The sequence below is a fragment of the Nannobrachium achirus genome (genome assembly GCF_963921795.1).
Source record: "Nannobrachium achirus genome assembly, chromosome: 22".
NCBI classification, from domain to species: domain Eukaryota; kingdom Metazoa; phylum Chordata; class Actinopteri; order Myctophiformes; family Myctophidae; genus Nannobrachium; species Nannobrachium achirus.
Window position 1 is genome coordinate 53,936,159 of NC_137829.1, and position 15,000 is coordinate 53,951,158.

General features: G+C 40.7%; 1 protein-coding gene across 1 annotated transcript; it reads right to left on the reverse strand.

Moving 5' to 3' along the window:
• Window positions 1-3,115: 3,115 nt before the first annotated feature.
• Window positions 3,116-11,830, reverse strand: LOC308308364 (uncharacterized protein). Its single transcript, XM_080753791.1, has 9 exons — window positions 11,738-11,830; window positions 10,109-10,198; window positions 9,578-9,958; window positions 9,180-9,443; window positions 8,950-9,046; window positions 7,006-7,054; window positions 6,326-6,380; window positions 5,127-5,195; window positions 3,116-4,164 (listed from the first exon to the last, which is right to left on the reverse strand). Exons 2-9 carry the CDS (start codon window positions 10,167-10,169, stop codon window positions 4,148-4,150), a joined length of 993 nt encoding a protein of 330 aa, XP_080609917.1. The 5' UTR covers window positions 10,170-10,198; window positions 11,738-11,830; the 3' UTR covers window positions 3,116-4,147.
• Window positions 11,831-15,000: the final 3,170 nt, after the last annotated feature.

Sequence of the window (15,000 nt, forward strand, 5' to 3'; positions counted from 1 at the left end):
AGCTATTGAAAAATAGCAGATAAACAAGCTCACAGCGCGACACCGAGTGCGCTTGTAGATCTGCTATTTTTGAAAAGTCGTGAAAATATGCGCAAATCTTTGAATACATGTATTTTTTAAGTGAACATTTGTAACTTAAATTTTGCTTCTGGGGGGTCCCTGGAACTAAATATTTTGAGATGGGGGGGTCCTTCACATGAAAAAGTTTGAGCATCACTGACATGGAAACATAGGTTTCTTGGCACACATTTTCACATTTTTCAAAAATAGCAGATATACAAGCTCGCAGTGCGGCACTCGGTGCCACGCTGTGAGCTTGTATATCTGCTATTTTTCAATAGTTAACATTCATGGGGGGCCCGCAGTGAATCCTTGTACCCAGGGCCCAGAATTTGGTGTGACGCCCCTGTCTCTCGGTCGTCTTATGATATAATAATACTGTAATTACAGTTGAGGTAATAAGAAAGTATTTGGATTCTTCCTTATCCATACAACAGCACTTTCAACTTGGAGTTCCTGATTTAAGCATGGGACAGCAAAACTACAAGCTCACAGAGCAGTGGTTCTCAACGTAGTGTCCGAGGGAAGCCCTGGGGGTCCTTGGGGGGATTTGTTACGGCCCCCAGTCTAGGGTTAGGGGACACAACATAAAATGGACCATGACAACAGGGAATATAGCCTATACATATTACACAAAGAAAAGGGACTACATTTAAAGGAGCTATAGTCAACTTTTTCATTGTAGGGCCGACACTTTGTTTACATCCTAGTCTATAGACTAGAATGTAAACAAAGTGTCGGTCTAACAATAGCCAAAATTATTATTTTATCATTATTTTACGCTTTTTGTGGTCATTTTTGAATAGAAACACATATATGAAGCTTATTTTTTTATAAAATATTTTCGAAACATTATTTTTATTTTAGCATCCGTTTTTCTAGAAAAAGTTGACTATAGCTCATTTAAAAGTGTTGACAATATATACAAAATCCCAGAACCGAACTGGCTTTGATTGACTGAAGAATTTATTGTCAGTTTGCAAAGGAAAAGGTACAGTTTCATGACAGCACAGTTCACTGGAACAAGGTCAATAAGCTCAAGTAAGCACGCAACTTATTTAAATTGAGATCCTTTCTAAACTCATAAAATTGAATGACAGGCAAATAAAACACAGTAGGCCTACTTTGAAAAGAACAAACCGTACAAACACGATCACTTAAAGAATCCACCTACTACCACTGACGTGACACACTGATGTCACATGTAAGCGTGGAAACATGAAGAATATCCTAACCTTTTACATAAAACACAATCTAGGGGAGTAAAACACAGTTTGACTTCAGTCTGCGGGTGTCCAAAATGTTCTACGACTCGTGGCTTCATTCCTAAATTGTATTCTAAACGGCTCACCAGCACATCAAGCAAGAATATTTTCCCAGAGTATAATTTGTCAGGATTTCTTGTTCCCTGTTGTCTCATTCTGAATATATTTTATTGTGTTTGCCTGGTAATGGCTGCTAATTGGTGATGTGAAATAAATTTTAGTTGTTTGTTCAGAGCAGATACCATTGATAATTAAATACTGATGATGCTAGTTAAATAACAGTGTTTATATGTGATGCATATGTGACTTTGTTATGGTCCCACCAAAAGTACATGTCAGGACTCAGGAGATAGTCGGCCCTTGGGTGTTTCGATATTTTCTAATGTTTTTGAAAAAAAAAGTTTTGACACCCCTAACTTAAGTCTGTTACAATTAAAAGTCCAGAAATGTAGCCTACTTGAGTACAACTTTTTTTTCCTTTTTTTTTATTTTTATATAAAAATGTACCTAAAGAAGAAAGTACTTGTTAGGCAGAATGTCCCATCAAACGTATAAAACATATAAACATCATTTGAAAATAGCAGATCTACAAGGCACCACCCCACAATTATAGATCAGCTATTTTCAAATGTATATACAGTAGGTAATAGGGCTGAAGTGAAAGGCTAATGTATGTTTTGTATTAGCAATCACAATGTACAAAGTAATTAAAGTAAAGTATTTGCCTCTGAGATGTAGTGGAGTAGAAGTAAAAGTACTGAGAACTGGAAATACTTAAATTTGTCAGATAAAAACATGCAGTATATATGATCATGTTTGTTAATCGTTAAAAAGGTTGAAATGACGTTGATGTATTAACCCTTTAACAGTTCTCTCAACCAAACGGTAGAGCACATTAAGTCACTATTTCTCATTGAAAACAATGCTGAAATTAATGTAACAAAATGCAATACAAATAAATCTAATAATGGTCAAATCATTTTTGAAAACATGCTTTACCAAACGGTAAACGGTAGAAGGTAGTGCAAGTAAAACTAAAGTATTAAAAACATACTATTTACTATGAATAATTACAACTTATACTAATTCATTGTTGTTATTATGATACATTGAATGTTTTTTGCTTTGCTTTTTTATTATAATATATGCTGAAATACTTCTAAAAGTAAGATTTTATTCTTGTTTAAAAAATATGCTCTACCAAACGGTTGAGATGTCTGTTAGTGGTAAAAGAGTATAGTGTCTAATCAACAATACACAGTGCACCTGTTCACATATTCAACCCTAATTATCAAAGTTCAACATATTCTCTAAAGTTCATGATCTGTAATTTGTTTGAAATGTGCAGATACCCTCTATACCAGGGATGTCAAACATACGGCCCGCGGGCCGAATCCGGCCCGCGAGATGATGATTTAAAAAATATAATAATAATAAAAATGTAAACGTTTTATTATTCCGATATTTTCTGAATATGCCATTATTGTTCATTACTTTTATTTTTTTTATTATAAAATACAATAAAAATAATTATTGTCCTGCATCAATAATATTTTTTTTAGCCATTTACAAATTATAGCGTACTGGAGACTATCAGGAATTGAATTATTCTATTATCAAATGGTTTATTCTTATTGGCACTTCTTAAAGGAGTAGTTCACCCCCAAAATGCCATGGAGCCAATGTAGACTCATTCCTAAAACAGAAATTTGATTACAATAAATGCATGCCTATTGATTCCGGATGGGGACCCAAATGCATTTGGGTCCCCATCCGGAATCAATGGGGGGAAGTGTACTATTATCACATTTTTGTCTTAGTAATGCGACAAATAAAATAAAAATATATTATTGAACTCAATTCTCCATGGCGTGAGTAATCAAAGAAAAAAAAGTCATTTTGGGGATGAAGTACTCCTTTAAACAAATAGCATCTCTCGTACCTAACTGCAACTGTAATATTATACTAATAATGAAAGTAGCTATTTTACTTAATAATGAACACAATTTGTAAAATGATATACTGCTATACTGCTAGCTACAGCAGTGGCTGAGACGACAGGAAGAAAAACAGAGCGAACATGTGCGCGAGTGTGCATGCCATCCGATCCGCAACTGGTTCGGCCCTCTTCAAGTCGCCTTTCATCCAATGCGGCCCTCACCCCAAGATGAGTTCGACACCCCTGCTCTATACACTTAAACGTTATGTTGGTTTGTTTACTGCTGAGTGAGAAAACAATGTTGCACATTAAGCTAATCATCTGGGGACCCCCCAAAATAATTTGGGGACCCCCAGGGTGAGAACCAGTGCTGTAGACCACACTGGTTGTTGTATGTATTTGTATGAAATGTGAAATGTAATACAGTTTGATTCATTGGTTGATCGTCATGGCTGTAAATGTAATACAGTTTGATTCATTGGTTGATCGTCATGGCTGTAAATGTAATACAGTTTGATTCATTGGTTGATCGTCATGGCTGTAAATGTAATACAGTTTGATTCATTGGTTGATCGTCATGGCTGTAAATGTAATACAGTTTGATTCATTGGTTGATCGTCATGGCCAGGGCCGTAGCGCGCCTAATCGGCACTCTAGGCGAGCTCTCTCGAATGCGCCCCCCCACTCCCGCGCGCGCGCGATTTTTGCGGGTTTTGCCGTGAATTTAGTCGGTTTTGGGTCGGTTTTGGGCTGGTTTGGGTCCACTCCCTCCATTTCGGCGCCCCTTCGGCGCCCCCTCTAGGCTGGCGCTCTAGGCGACCGCCTAGTCCACCTATAGCTAAAAACGGCCCTGGTCATGGCTGTGCTTCCCTCCTCCTCGTCCTCAGGATGGTCTTCCACCTATAGGACACACACAGAATTACACCATGTGACACCACTAGGCCAATAACACTTGGAATTATTTTATACTTTAGCTATTTTTGAAAAATCATGAAAGTTACTTTGTGCAAATCCTTGAATATATAAATTTTTTTAAAGTGAAAATTTGTAACTCAAATATTTGATTCTGGGGGGGGGGGGGGTCACCTCATAAATGATATTTTGAGGCGGGGGTTAGGCAACCAATAATGGGGAGAGATTATGAATACTAGTGGGACAGGGGGCACTAGGGACATCTGGACACCATACTTTTGTTATATCTGGGCATTTGGACGAGTGGGCACTTAGAGGTGGAGACATCTGGGCACCTGGGCAAGATGTCCCACCATTTCCTGCATTTGAGTGGGGAACATACAGTAGATCCTGTCTTTGGTTGAGAGGGGAACATAGAACCTTTTAGTGGGGAGGGTGGGTGGGGAACATAGAACCTGGGGAACATAGAACCTTTTAGTGGGGAGGGTGGGTGGGGAACATAGAACCTTTTTGTGGGGAGGGTGGGTGGGGAACATAGAACCTTTTAGTGGGGAGGGTGGGTGGGGAACATAGAACCTTTTTGTGGGCAGGGTTGGGTGGGGAACATAGGACCTGGGGAACATAGAACCTGGGGAACATAGAACCCGGGGAACATAGAACCCGGGGAACATAGGACCTGGGGAACATAGGGTGGACCCCTCCTTGACCCTGAAGTATAGAAACACACATTTTTCAAAAACCTGAGAAGGATTTAGAAATATTTAAAGAGCTTGCACAAATGTTCACGATTTTTCTAAAATAGCAGATCTACAATCTCGCAGCGAGCCTGTTATCTGCTATTATTTAATAGTTAAAACACAACATAATGATTACAGTAATAATGTGTAATACTAATAAAATAAAGCTATATTGACTCCCTCAGGTACGGGAGCAAGAGCCGGTGTATTTACCTTTCAGAGCTCCTCCCTCAGGAAGGAGGCATTGGGTGGACAGGCCGAGGAGCTCCACTTCTTCAGCCACTAACAGGACACACAAACATGTTAGAGATATTCTTTGATTGGCGCTCACAGTAAAGTAGTGCACGTCTAATACAAAACTAAAAAGAAAGGCCTCCAGTGAAGGAGCCACCTGGGAATTCTCAGGTTAAATAGGTGTTTTTTATTTTATTTTAGCTGCTATGTGGGTGAACATCACATCAAAAACGCTCGCATAGCAACCTAAACTAACAGCCGAGTAGTGCCTGGAGAATAGAGGCGCTTGTTGCCTTTACAAGCCCCACCCGGAGCCATTCAGTCACTGTCCTGTGCATGCGGGCGGTGCTTAGAAGCACCCGCACGGCAGGATTTGAGAGAAAATCAAACGCTCACTTCTCTAGTTCAGCCTCACGGCACTGTGGAAAGAAATACCGCACCTGGCTTTGATATAAACTGATTCAAGGTGGTGGTTATAGTCTCAGATACCACTGCAACCAGCCAATCAGAATCAAGGAATGGAACTAGCCGTTTTAGAATAATTGTTATAAAACAGGGGGGAAATAGTTTCAGGTAATGTGTTTTCATGTATGCTTAGATAAACCTCATCAACAATGACCCATACATCGTCACTGTCGGACAGAAACCTACATTTTTTTTGCAAAGTAAAGCACTGCTTCATCATACAAGGTCATCACACGAAAGTCGTGAAAACAGCTGATCTATAAGCACACAACGCTTTGCAGTGCGAGGCCTTGTGTGCTTGTAGATCGGCTGTTTTCACTCGTTTAAATCATTTTAAAAATGATAAATAAAAAACAAACGGTTTTGGACATACAAGGTTTCCACCCGACAACGATGATATGTCTGCCATAGACTGTAGCAGTTGACCATGATTTCTTGTGTCAAAACCTCACGAGAAATACATGAAAACAGCAAGGATGTCCATTTTGGGGTTATTGTTGAGCACTTGAGCCGAGTCTGGATTAAAGCAGTGTCAGTTGATCTGTTAGCCATAAAACCATCGTGACCGATTTGACGATCATCAACTGGGAAGCTGGGCTTTGCTTTAAACCTTCTCCTCCTCAGAGGAGAGTGTGTTTCACCCTGTGGACAACTGCTCTTACCTTCTCCTCCTCAGAGGGAGTGTGTTTCACCCTGTGGACAACTGCTCTTACCTTCTCCCTCTTGGAAGGTCTGCTCCTGCCCAGCGGAACCATCTCCATCTCCTGTCTGTGTGTGAACAGTTTAAGTGGTTCAAGTTAAACCCTCTCTTCTAACACAAATGTTCAGTGAAAGCATGGTAACGTCTCAGACATCAGTGATATACAATGTGGAATAAGGCAGGGGTTTTCAACGTGGGTGACGGGGCACCCTGGGGTGCCGCGACAGCAGTCTAGGGGTGCCTCGAGATCATTTGATAATATTTGGAATTTATTTGGACACTTGAAGAAATATTTAGTATAATTTTAATCTTGAAGTACAAAGTTATTTTCAGTCGGTTCTAAACAAAATGGCTGGTATCTCATGGTTTTCCTCGCAACATAATCACTAAAATATCGTCACTGTCAGGCAGAAACCTCTGTCGCACAAAATTAGTGAAAACAGCAGATCTACAAGCACGTGTGCTTGTAGATCGGCTGTTTTCACTAGTTTAGTACATTTTATAGATGATAAATACAAAACGAACGGTTTTGGACATACAAGGTTTCCAACTGACAACGACGATAGCCTATGCTATAAATTTAAGGTGCTGGGAGTGAACATTATAATGTAGGGGTGCCTCGGTTTAAAAAGATATTTATGAGGAGCCCTGAGACAAAAAAGTCTGGGAACCCCTGCAATAAGGAATCTCCACCTGCGGGACGTCTGCCTGGCGTCTCGCTTCTCCGCCGGTCTTTCTGCGCCTGAGAAAACACAAAACATTCTTGTTTAGTTAAATGATGAAGTCATCTATCTATAAATGCGAGAAGTCTCTGCGTGTGTGTGTCTGTAATCCGCGTATCTCGAGAACCGTTCGTCCCACCGGCTTCAGATTCGGCACGCGCGTTCCCCGCCGCGGCACGGAGTGCAGTGCCGGGTCTCGACCCGACCCGACGCGCGGTTTTCCCGAACCGGCGCGAAACGTTCGGAATCTCCTTATGCGGGGTTGATTGTTGACATCAGGCTGTTTCTGAGGAAATCGGCGAAAGCTCTGACTCATTGTGACATCACTTCATAAAAGGCTCTGACATCACGTACGCCACATGAGTCAACAAAAAATCTCTGTGAGTGTGTATGTATGTAGGTAATCCGCGTATCTCGAGAACCGTTCGTCCCACGGGCACGCGCGTTCTCCATATATGGGCATAAAATGAATGCCGACGCGCGGTTTTCCCGAACCGGCGCGAAACGTTCGGAATCTCCTTATGCGGGGTTGATTGTTGACATCAGGCTGTTTCTGAGGAAATCGGCGAAAGCTCAGACTCATTGTGACATCACTTCATAAAAGGCTCTGACATCACGTACGCCACATGAGTCAACAAAAAATCTCTGTGAGTGTGTATGTATGTAGGTAATCCGCGTATCTCGAGAACCGTTCGTCCCACGGGCACGCGCGTTCTCCATATATGGGCATAAAATGAATGCCCCCATATGAGAACCGTTCGTCCCACGGGCACGCGCGTTCTCCATATATGGGCATAAAATGAATGCCCCCATATATGGGCATAAAATGGATAAAGGGACACAGACAGACAGATTCAGAGATCTCCATATATGGGCGTGAAATGGACGCAAATAGACAGATATCTCCATATATGGGCATATATGGGCATAAAATGGACCCAGAACTATATGGACGCAAATGGCATATATGGGCATAAAATTTACGCAGAATCACAAAGATCTCCATATACGGGCATAAAGGGACACAGACAGACACACAGACAGACGGATACAGAGATCTCCATAAATGGGCATAAAATGGACGCAAATGGCATATATGGGCATAAAATTTACGCAGAATCACAAAGATCTCCATATACGGGCATAAAGGGACACAGACAGACAGATTCAGAGATCTCCATATATGGGCGTGAAATGGACGCAAATAGACAGATATCTCCATATATGGGCATATATGGGCATAAAATGGACCCAGAACTATATCTGCAGTGATCTCCATATATGGACATAAAATGGACGCTGACAGACAGACAGATAACAGATATCTCCATATATGGGCATAAATGGACACAGGCAAACAGATGGTCAAAACGGGTCCTATGACAACAGGTATAATGGGGTTTGCATTAAAGGGCGGGGCATTCATTCCCTATTTACATTGTTCCGAGTTGGCCAGGTCGCCGACTAGACGCTGGGCCGCCCGAAGGGCGGCCCAGCTTCTAGTATTCTATAATACCTCTCAATACAAATTATAATTGAAACATCAGAGAGTTAAGGCTCTTTTCCACCGGCAGCGATAACGATAACGATTTAAAAAAAGTGGGTTTTATATTGAAGTGGATCGGCAGCACCCACCAAACACCGATAAAGACAACGATAGCCGACAACTACATCGTTAGGATCAACAACGATGTGGTTAAGATCACAGTGATATGGAACTGGGTCTCTGACAAACAGCTCGAGGTGCACTCTGCGCGAGCGGCTGTTAATTGGCGCCTCTTCACATTGATGTCCGATAACTTTATCGGACATCAATGTGAAGCCATAATTATCGCTGTGATATTTTATGGCTATCGTCATCGTTATCGCTGCCGGTGGAAAAGGGCCTTTATAGAGAGAGATTGTAACACTGCACCTGTAAAAGTAATACATTGCAGCCAGAGCCACTGCACCGACCACAACCACAATGGGGAGCCAGACTCTCAGAAATCCAGCTTCTGTCTTTTGAAAGGCTGGGGGCAAACAAGCAAAGTTGCACAATAAAATCCCATGAAAGAGAAATGTGTAGGCTATGGGATATAGAAGTTTGAACATGTGAAAATAAATGTTTCCTCAAAGCAGTTAAGTTCAGTGTACAGAACTTACTTGTCACAGATAGACGAGTAAACGCAGTCTTCATCTTTCCCACATGCTTCGCGGTGCAGATGTACACACATCCGTTGTGTTCAGTTGTCACCAGTGGAATAACGAGGGTGGCTGTCTGAACACCGCTTATCAGTGGGGTGTCGTCGGATCCAGCTACAGTCCAGGTGACATTGGATGGAGGGGAGCTTTGGGCCTCACAGGTCAAGCTGAGGGAACCACCTTCTTCCACTGTGGTTTCACCAAGGATTCTGGGTTGTTTCAGTCCTGGTGGCACAACAAACACAAATGTGTATTTTAAAACAAAGTGTTAATTTACAAATGTAACCAGGCGGGTTCATTTGGTTATTTGTACACATTTCAGAGTTAAATTAGATGATAAATGTAACAATACTTCATACCTGTGACTTCGATGTACTTTGTATGCGTTGTATGCACAAAGGTCAAATGTCCATCCATTTGACCTTTGATTCCAACTCGATAATCTCCAGTCATGGAGATGGTTAGGTCATCGATCTGGACACTGCAGTTCTGTTTCCTGAGGTCTGGCTCCAACAGGGACACTCGACCCCTGAACTGGCTCGTGGTTGCATAGGCATCCTCAGAGTTGAAAATGACATCATCATCCCGACATACTCGCATATGTACACACTTATAGAGTGTTACAGAGGTGGGTTTGAATGCAGCAGAATGTTTGAAAGTACAGAGAATCACAGCACTGGTCCCAGGTTCGGCTGTTATGAGGTCTCCATATTTGATGATGTCAAAGTCATAGCCATAGCCTACAATAAGCAAACATCTTATAGTATTTTCTTTTCTTATTTTCAAAATTTTTCTAAAACTTTTAAAAGGTTACTAAATCAGAACATAACCAAATAAATACATAGTGTATGTTTGTGTGACAACACAATATAAAATAAAGATTATCCTACCCATTGTGTCACCTATCATTGCATAGAGCAGCAATGGCATTACGATGAGAATCAGCTTCATTCTCCTACTGTTCCACAGTCCACCTGTTCCTGTAAAAAGCACAGAAATATTCTGTAATTAATTAATTGGTAGCACTTTACAATAATGACCTGTTATAAATCATTTATAAACATTTATAAGCAGTTTGTAGATGAGTAATAAACATGAACAAGCTATGAACAAATGTTTACCTAAACATTTATAACTGTTTTAAACATCATTTACATGTTATTAGTAAGGTATTAGTAAGTAGTAAACTGATCATGAATTAACCATTTATATACATTTGTAAATGATTAATAAATCATTTGTAACTAAAAATTATGCATTATTTATATGCTATTTGTAGATAAGTAACTAATCATTTACAAGCTATCTATATACCTTGTAAAACATTCCTAATATATCTATAAATCATTAGTAGATGTTATCAAGAGCCCTAATGTAAAGTGTAGACTAGGTCGCAAGTTACTATGAAAACCTCCACCTGCTGTCTGCCAGTCCCTCCATCAGTATGTCACGTCACGTCACGTCACGTCACGTCACGTCATGTCACACTTTTGGCCCTACTTCTATCTCCGGCACCGTTGCCCCTATCCATTTTTTCAAACACATTTTTTGACACTGCTCCTACAGATTTGGGCCTAAAATCACACAAAGCTAAAGTCATGTCATCAACATGGATCTGTCCCATTTCCCATATTCCCTCCTGATTGGCTACGACTGCCTTCTAAAGTTTGTGTATGCAATGTGACGGCCGAATAGTCTTCACTTTACATTAGGGCTCTTGATAACATCTACTGATGATTTATAGATATTTAAGGAATGTTTTACAAAGCATAATGTTAACCATGAACAAACTCTGAGGCCACATTAACAGACAGCCAAGGAGTGTGTGTGCAAAGTTTGGCATGGATAGGGGCAACGGTGCCGGAGATTAGAGTAGGACCAAAAGTGTGACGTGACGGACAGACTGACAGACAGCCGGTGGAGGTTTTCATAGTAACTTGCGACCTAGTCTACACTTTACATTAGGGCTCTTGATAACATCTACTAATGATTTATAGATATATTAGGAATGTTTTACAAGGTATATAGATAGCTTGTAAATGATTAGTTACTTATCTACAAATAGCATATAAATAATGCATAAGTTTTAGTTACAAATGATTTATTAATCATTTATGAATGTTTATAAATGGCTTATTCATGATCAGTTTACTACTTACTAATACCTTACTAATAACATGTAAATGATGTTTAAAACAGTTATAAATGTTTAGGTAAACATTTGTTCATAGTTTGTTCATGTTTATTACTCATCTACAAACTGCTTATAAATGTTTATAAATGATTTATAACAGGTCATTATTGTAAAGTGCTACCAATTAAGGTATTCTGATTACTGTAGCGGCTTTGTTGGGGGTGGTGCCAGGGTGTCAGTCAGAGACCCAGTCTGACAAAATAGGGTAAATATGTAAACCAACAATAACTGCACACAGGATTGACTAATCGTTATGTCAACCCCTAATAATACACAGGGTAAACACACAAAACCATCGTAAAACATAAAGAGAATGCACACTCACCAGTTTACAACAGTATTGAACTTTTTGTCTTTTTGTTTTCCTTCAAAGTTCCCGTTTCTCAAAACCAAAAGTCACTACGCAGCAGAGAAGAGCAGCGCCTATGTGAAGTGAGCAGCATTAGCGTTAGCAGCAATAAGACATCCGGTGCCGATCTCTTCAAAATAAGAGTAGCCCTGAGGCAATTGAAAAATGTTGAAAAACGATTAATTTTTCCATGATATGCACATTCAAAATATAGATTAAGCATTTAAACGAACATACACAATGCTAATTATTTTGTAATTATTAGGCGGCATTGCAACTGCTGCTGGCCATCCAGTGCGGCCAGGCGCTCAAAACCGCTTCAAAAGGCGCCATTTTCCGACTCTAGTGGGCGCTGGAGAGCAGTCCTTATGGTACAGAATTTCAAATCTTTGCCATCTGCCATTCCGGTCACTATTCTCCAACAGCGTAACAAATATGCTGTCATGCTATCACCATTGAATAGGCCTATATGCATACCAGCTTGCAAAAGCACTATTGACCTGTCACTATTGATCTGAATTCTGAACAGGTGTTGTATTGCAACCAAATATGTCCCTCTCACTGGCCCTCAATTCCGTGAGGATCTCCTCCACAGCGTGCTGTGTATGAGTGTCGCTGATCATAAATGCTACAGGTGTTGAAGCAGGTGATGAACTTACAACAATCTCATAATACAAAATTATTTTATTTTGAAGGCTGGAGTCTGGCTTATTGCTGCCAACTCCCAGGCCGGAATCGTTAGTGCTGCTCACTTGACAGATAAGAGCTCAGAGCAGCAGAGGGGGGGGGGGGGGGAGGGGAGAACATATTGGTGGGAGACTTGCGGTGAGCCTTTCGCAACTGGTAAAAAGACAAACCTAGCCCAGCCCCCCCCCTCTCTTTACTTACTGTTTGTTCAGACTTACGGTTTTCTTCTTTTTATCTTTCATTTTATTTTCTTTACATATCTACTGCATAGTACTGTGTTCTATTCGTCTGTCATTCAATGTTATATGAGATACTTAAATGGTTTCCTGTGGAAATAAGCTTAGTCTTTTCATGGATCTCCTTTTAGTAGACCTTGTACCAGTGAACTGTACCGTCATGAAACATTACCTTTTCCTATGCAAACCGACAATAAAGTCTTCAATCAATCAATCAATCAATCAATCAGACTCGCCGCGCCCACCCATCTGCCTACACGAACTGGTCCGCGTTAGCCTAGTGTGCTCTGACACAAATAAACAACGCACACACAGGTCACTGTTCAGTTTCAGAGGCAACAAACGCAATCCGAAATGCACAGTCCAGTCATTTAAACCTCCCGATAGAACAACCCAGAAGTCTAGTGGCGTCAGTTCAGAAAAAGCTAAGGTATGGCAACATGACTGGTGTCTTGCCATACCTTAAGAAGTACATTCTATTTTTTCCCCTGTTTCTATGGTTTCTTGGGCTGGATATGGCAGCCTGGAACGGTTTTTCAAGTGCAGCTAAACTTGGCATATTAGTAGCCTAAATGTGCCACAATAGGCTACCTTGTTAAAGTGACCATTTTGTAAAATGTAGTAGTTATTTTACTGTAATTTAACAACATCCTAATACAGATAGACAAAGAGACATTCATGGATTTATATTTAAAGGTAACTTTTATTGTCCCCCCTGCCTGGACCCAGGGTATGGCAGCTGCATACCCCTGCCATACCCAATTGACGCCCCTGCCGCAGTCACGTCAATAAGTCAAGTCACTCACGGTCAGGGCACCTCTATGTGGGTCACTGCAGGGCAGCCTGAATACATGACCGTCATGTTTCCTCCTCATCCTGACAACCAGTGGGGTATTCGTGTCTCAACGGTTTGAGCTACAAACGTCAAATTTCAAAAATAAAGTGCTTCGACAAGTCTCCTTTTACTCTGAAATGACGCCGTTCAACGATAATTACACGCCGCTCCCGGATTGTTTAATAAAAAACATTTTTATCCTGTTTTCCTTTGTATTTCCCCCTCTAGTGGACAGTCGCGTCATCTCCGGTCGCTCACTGTAGTGAAAGGAGATGATGCGATGACGCGACTGTCCACTAGAGGGGGAAATTCAGGAAATGCAAGGATAAAAATGCTTTTTATTAAACAATCCGGGAGCGGCGTGTAATTATCGTTGAACGGCGTCATTTCTGAGTAAAAGGAGACTTGGGGAAGCACTTTATTTTTGAAATCCGACGTTTGTAGCTCAAACCGTTGAGACACGAATACCCCACTGGTTGTCAGGATGAGGGGGAATTTAAACATGTCATGTATTCAGGGCATCCCCGTAGCAGCGGCCACACAGAGGCTTCTCAGACAGGGAAAGAAAGCGATACAATTCCCGGATTCATCTTGCTTTCTTCTCCCCAAGGCAAGCAGCTCCGGTGCACCGATCTGCCTACTGCAGACTGCAGTCAACTCAGGGATAGGCTACTTGGACACGTCGGCCGACACAATTCAATTCAATTCAATTCAAAGGAGAGCTTTATTGGCATGAGAAAACATACGTTTACATTGCCAAAGCAAGTATCACAAATACAATAGAAAAACAGTTGAAAATGGGGAACATATACAGTTGGAGGGGGTACAGCATTGTGTAAACAGAGCTATGTCGCATTGTGACATTTTATATACAGGGTACAAATAGCAGCATTATTTTCCTCAAAATACAGGTATTTTGTATCAGCTGATCAGCTCTGTTTCATACTGTATGTGGGTGGGTGACGTGACGTAACGTTTTCGCTGTCCTCGGTGTCAAACATGTATAAATAAAAAATATATTTGTCAAAAACCTTCTGAATATTGTGCAGGACATTAAGCTTTATGTGAACTTACTCAAGATTAAAACATTTCATTCCTCATTTCTTCAGAATTTTCAACCAAACATGGCAAAACTCATATGGTGTGACTGTCCTGACCTTGTTTCTCAAAGTGGGAACTTGAATAAAACTAAGAAAAAGAATTGCTAAAAATCATTTGAAAATGAATTTAGGCTAAAAAAATGATAAAAGGAAAAGGCACCTCCATGTAAAATGGCTATTTGGTGCAAAATGTAAAAAATAACAATAATAATGTTACAATTAATGTCAAATGCTACTCATTTTTAGGGCATAAATAAGAAGTTGAAGACTAGATGTAATATTCAGATCATGTATCCTTTACATTACTTTATGTGTGTGTGTGTGTGTGTGTGTGTGTGTGTGTGTGAGTGTGAGTGTGTGAGTGTGAGAGTGAGTGAGTGA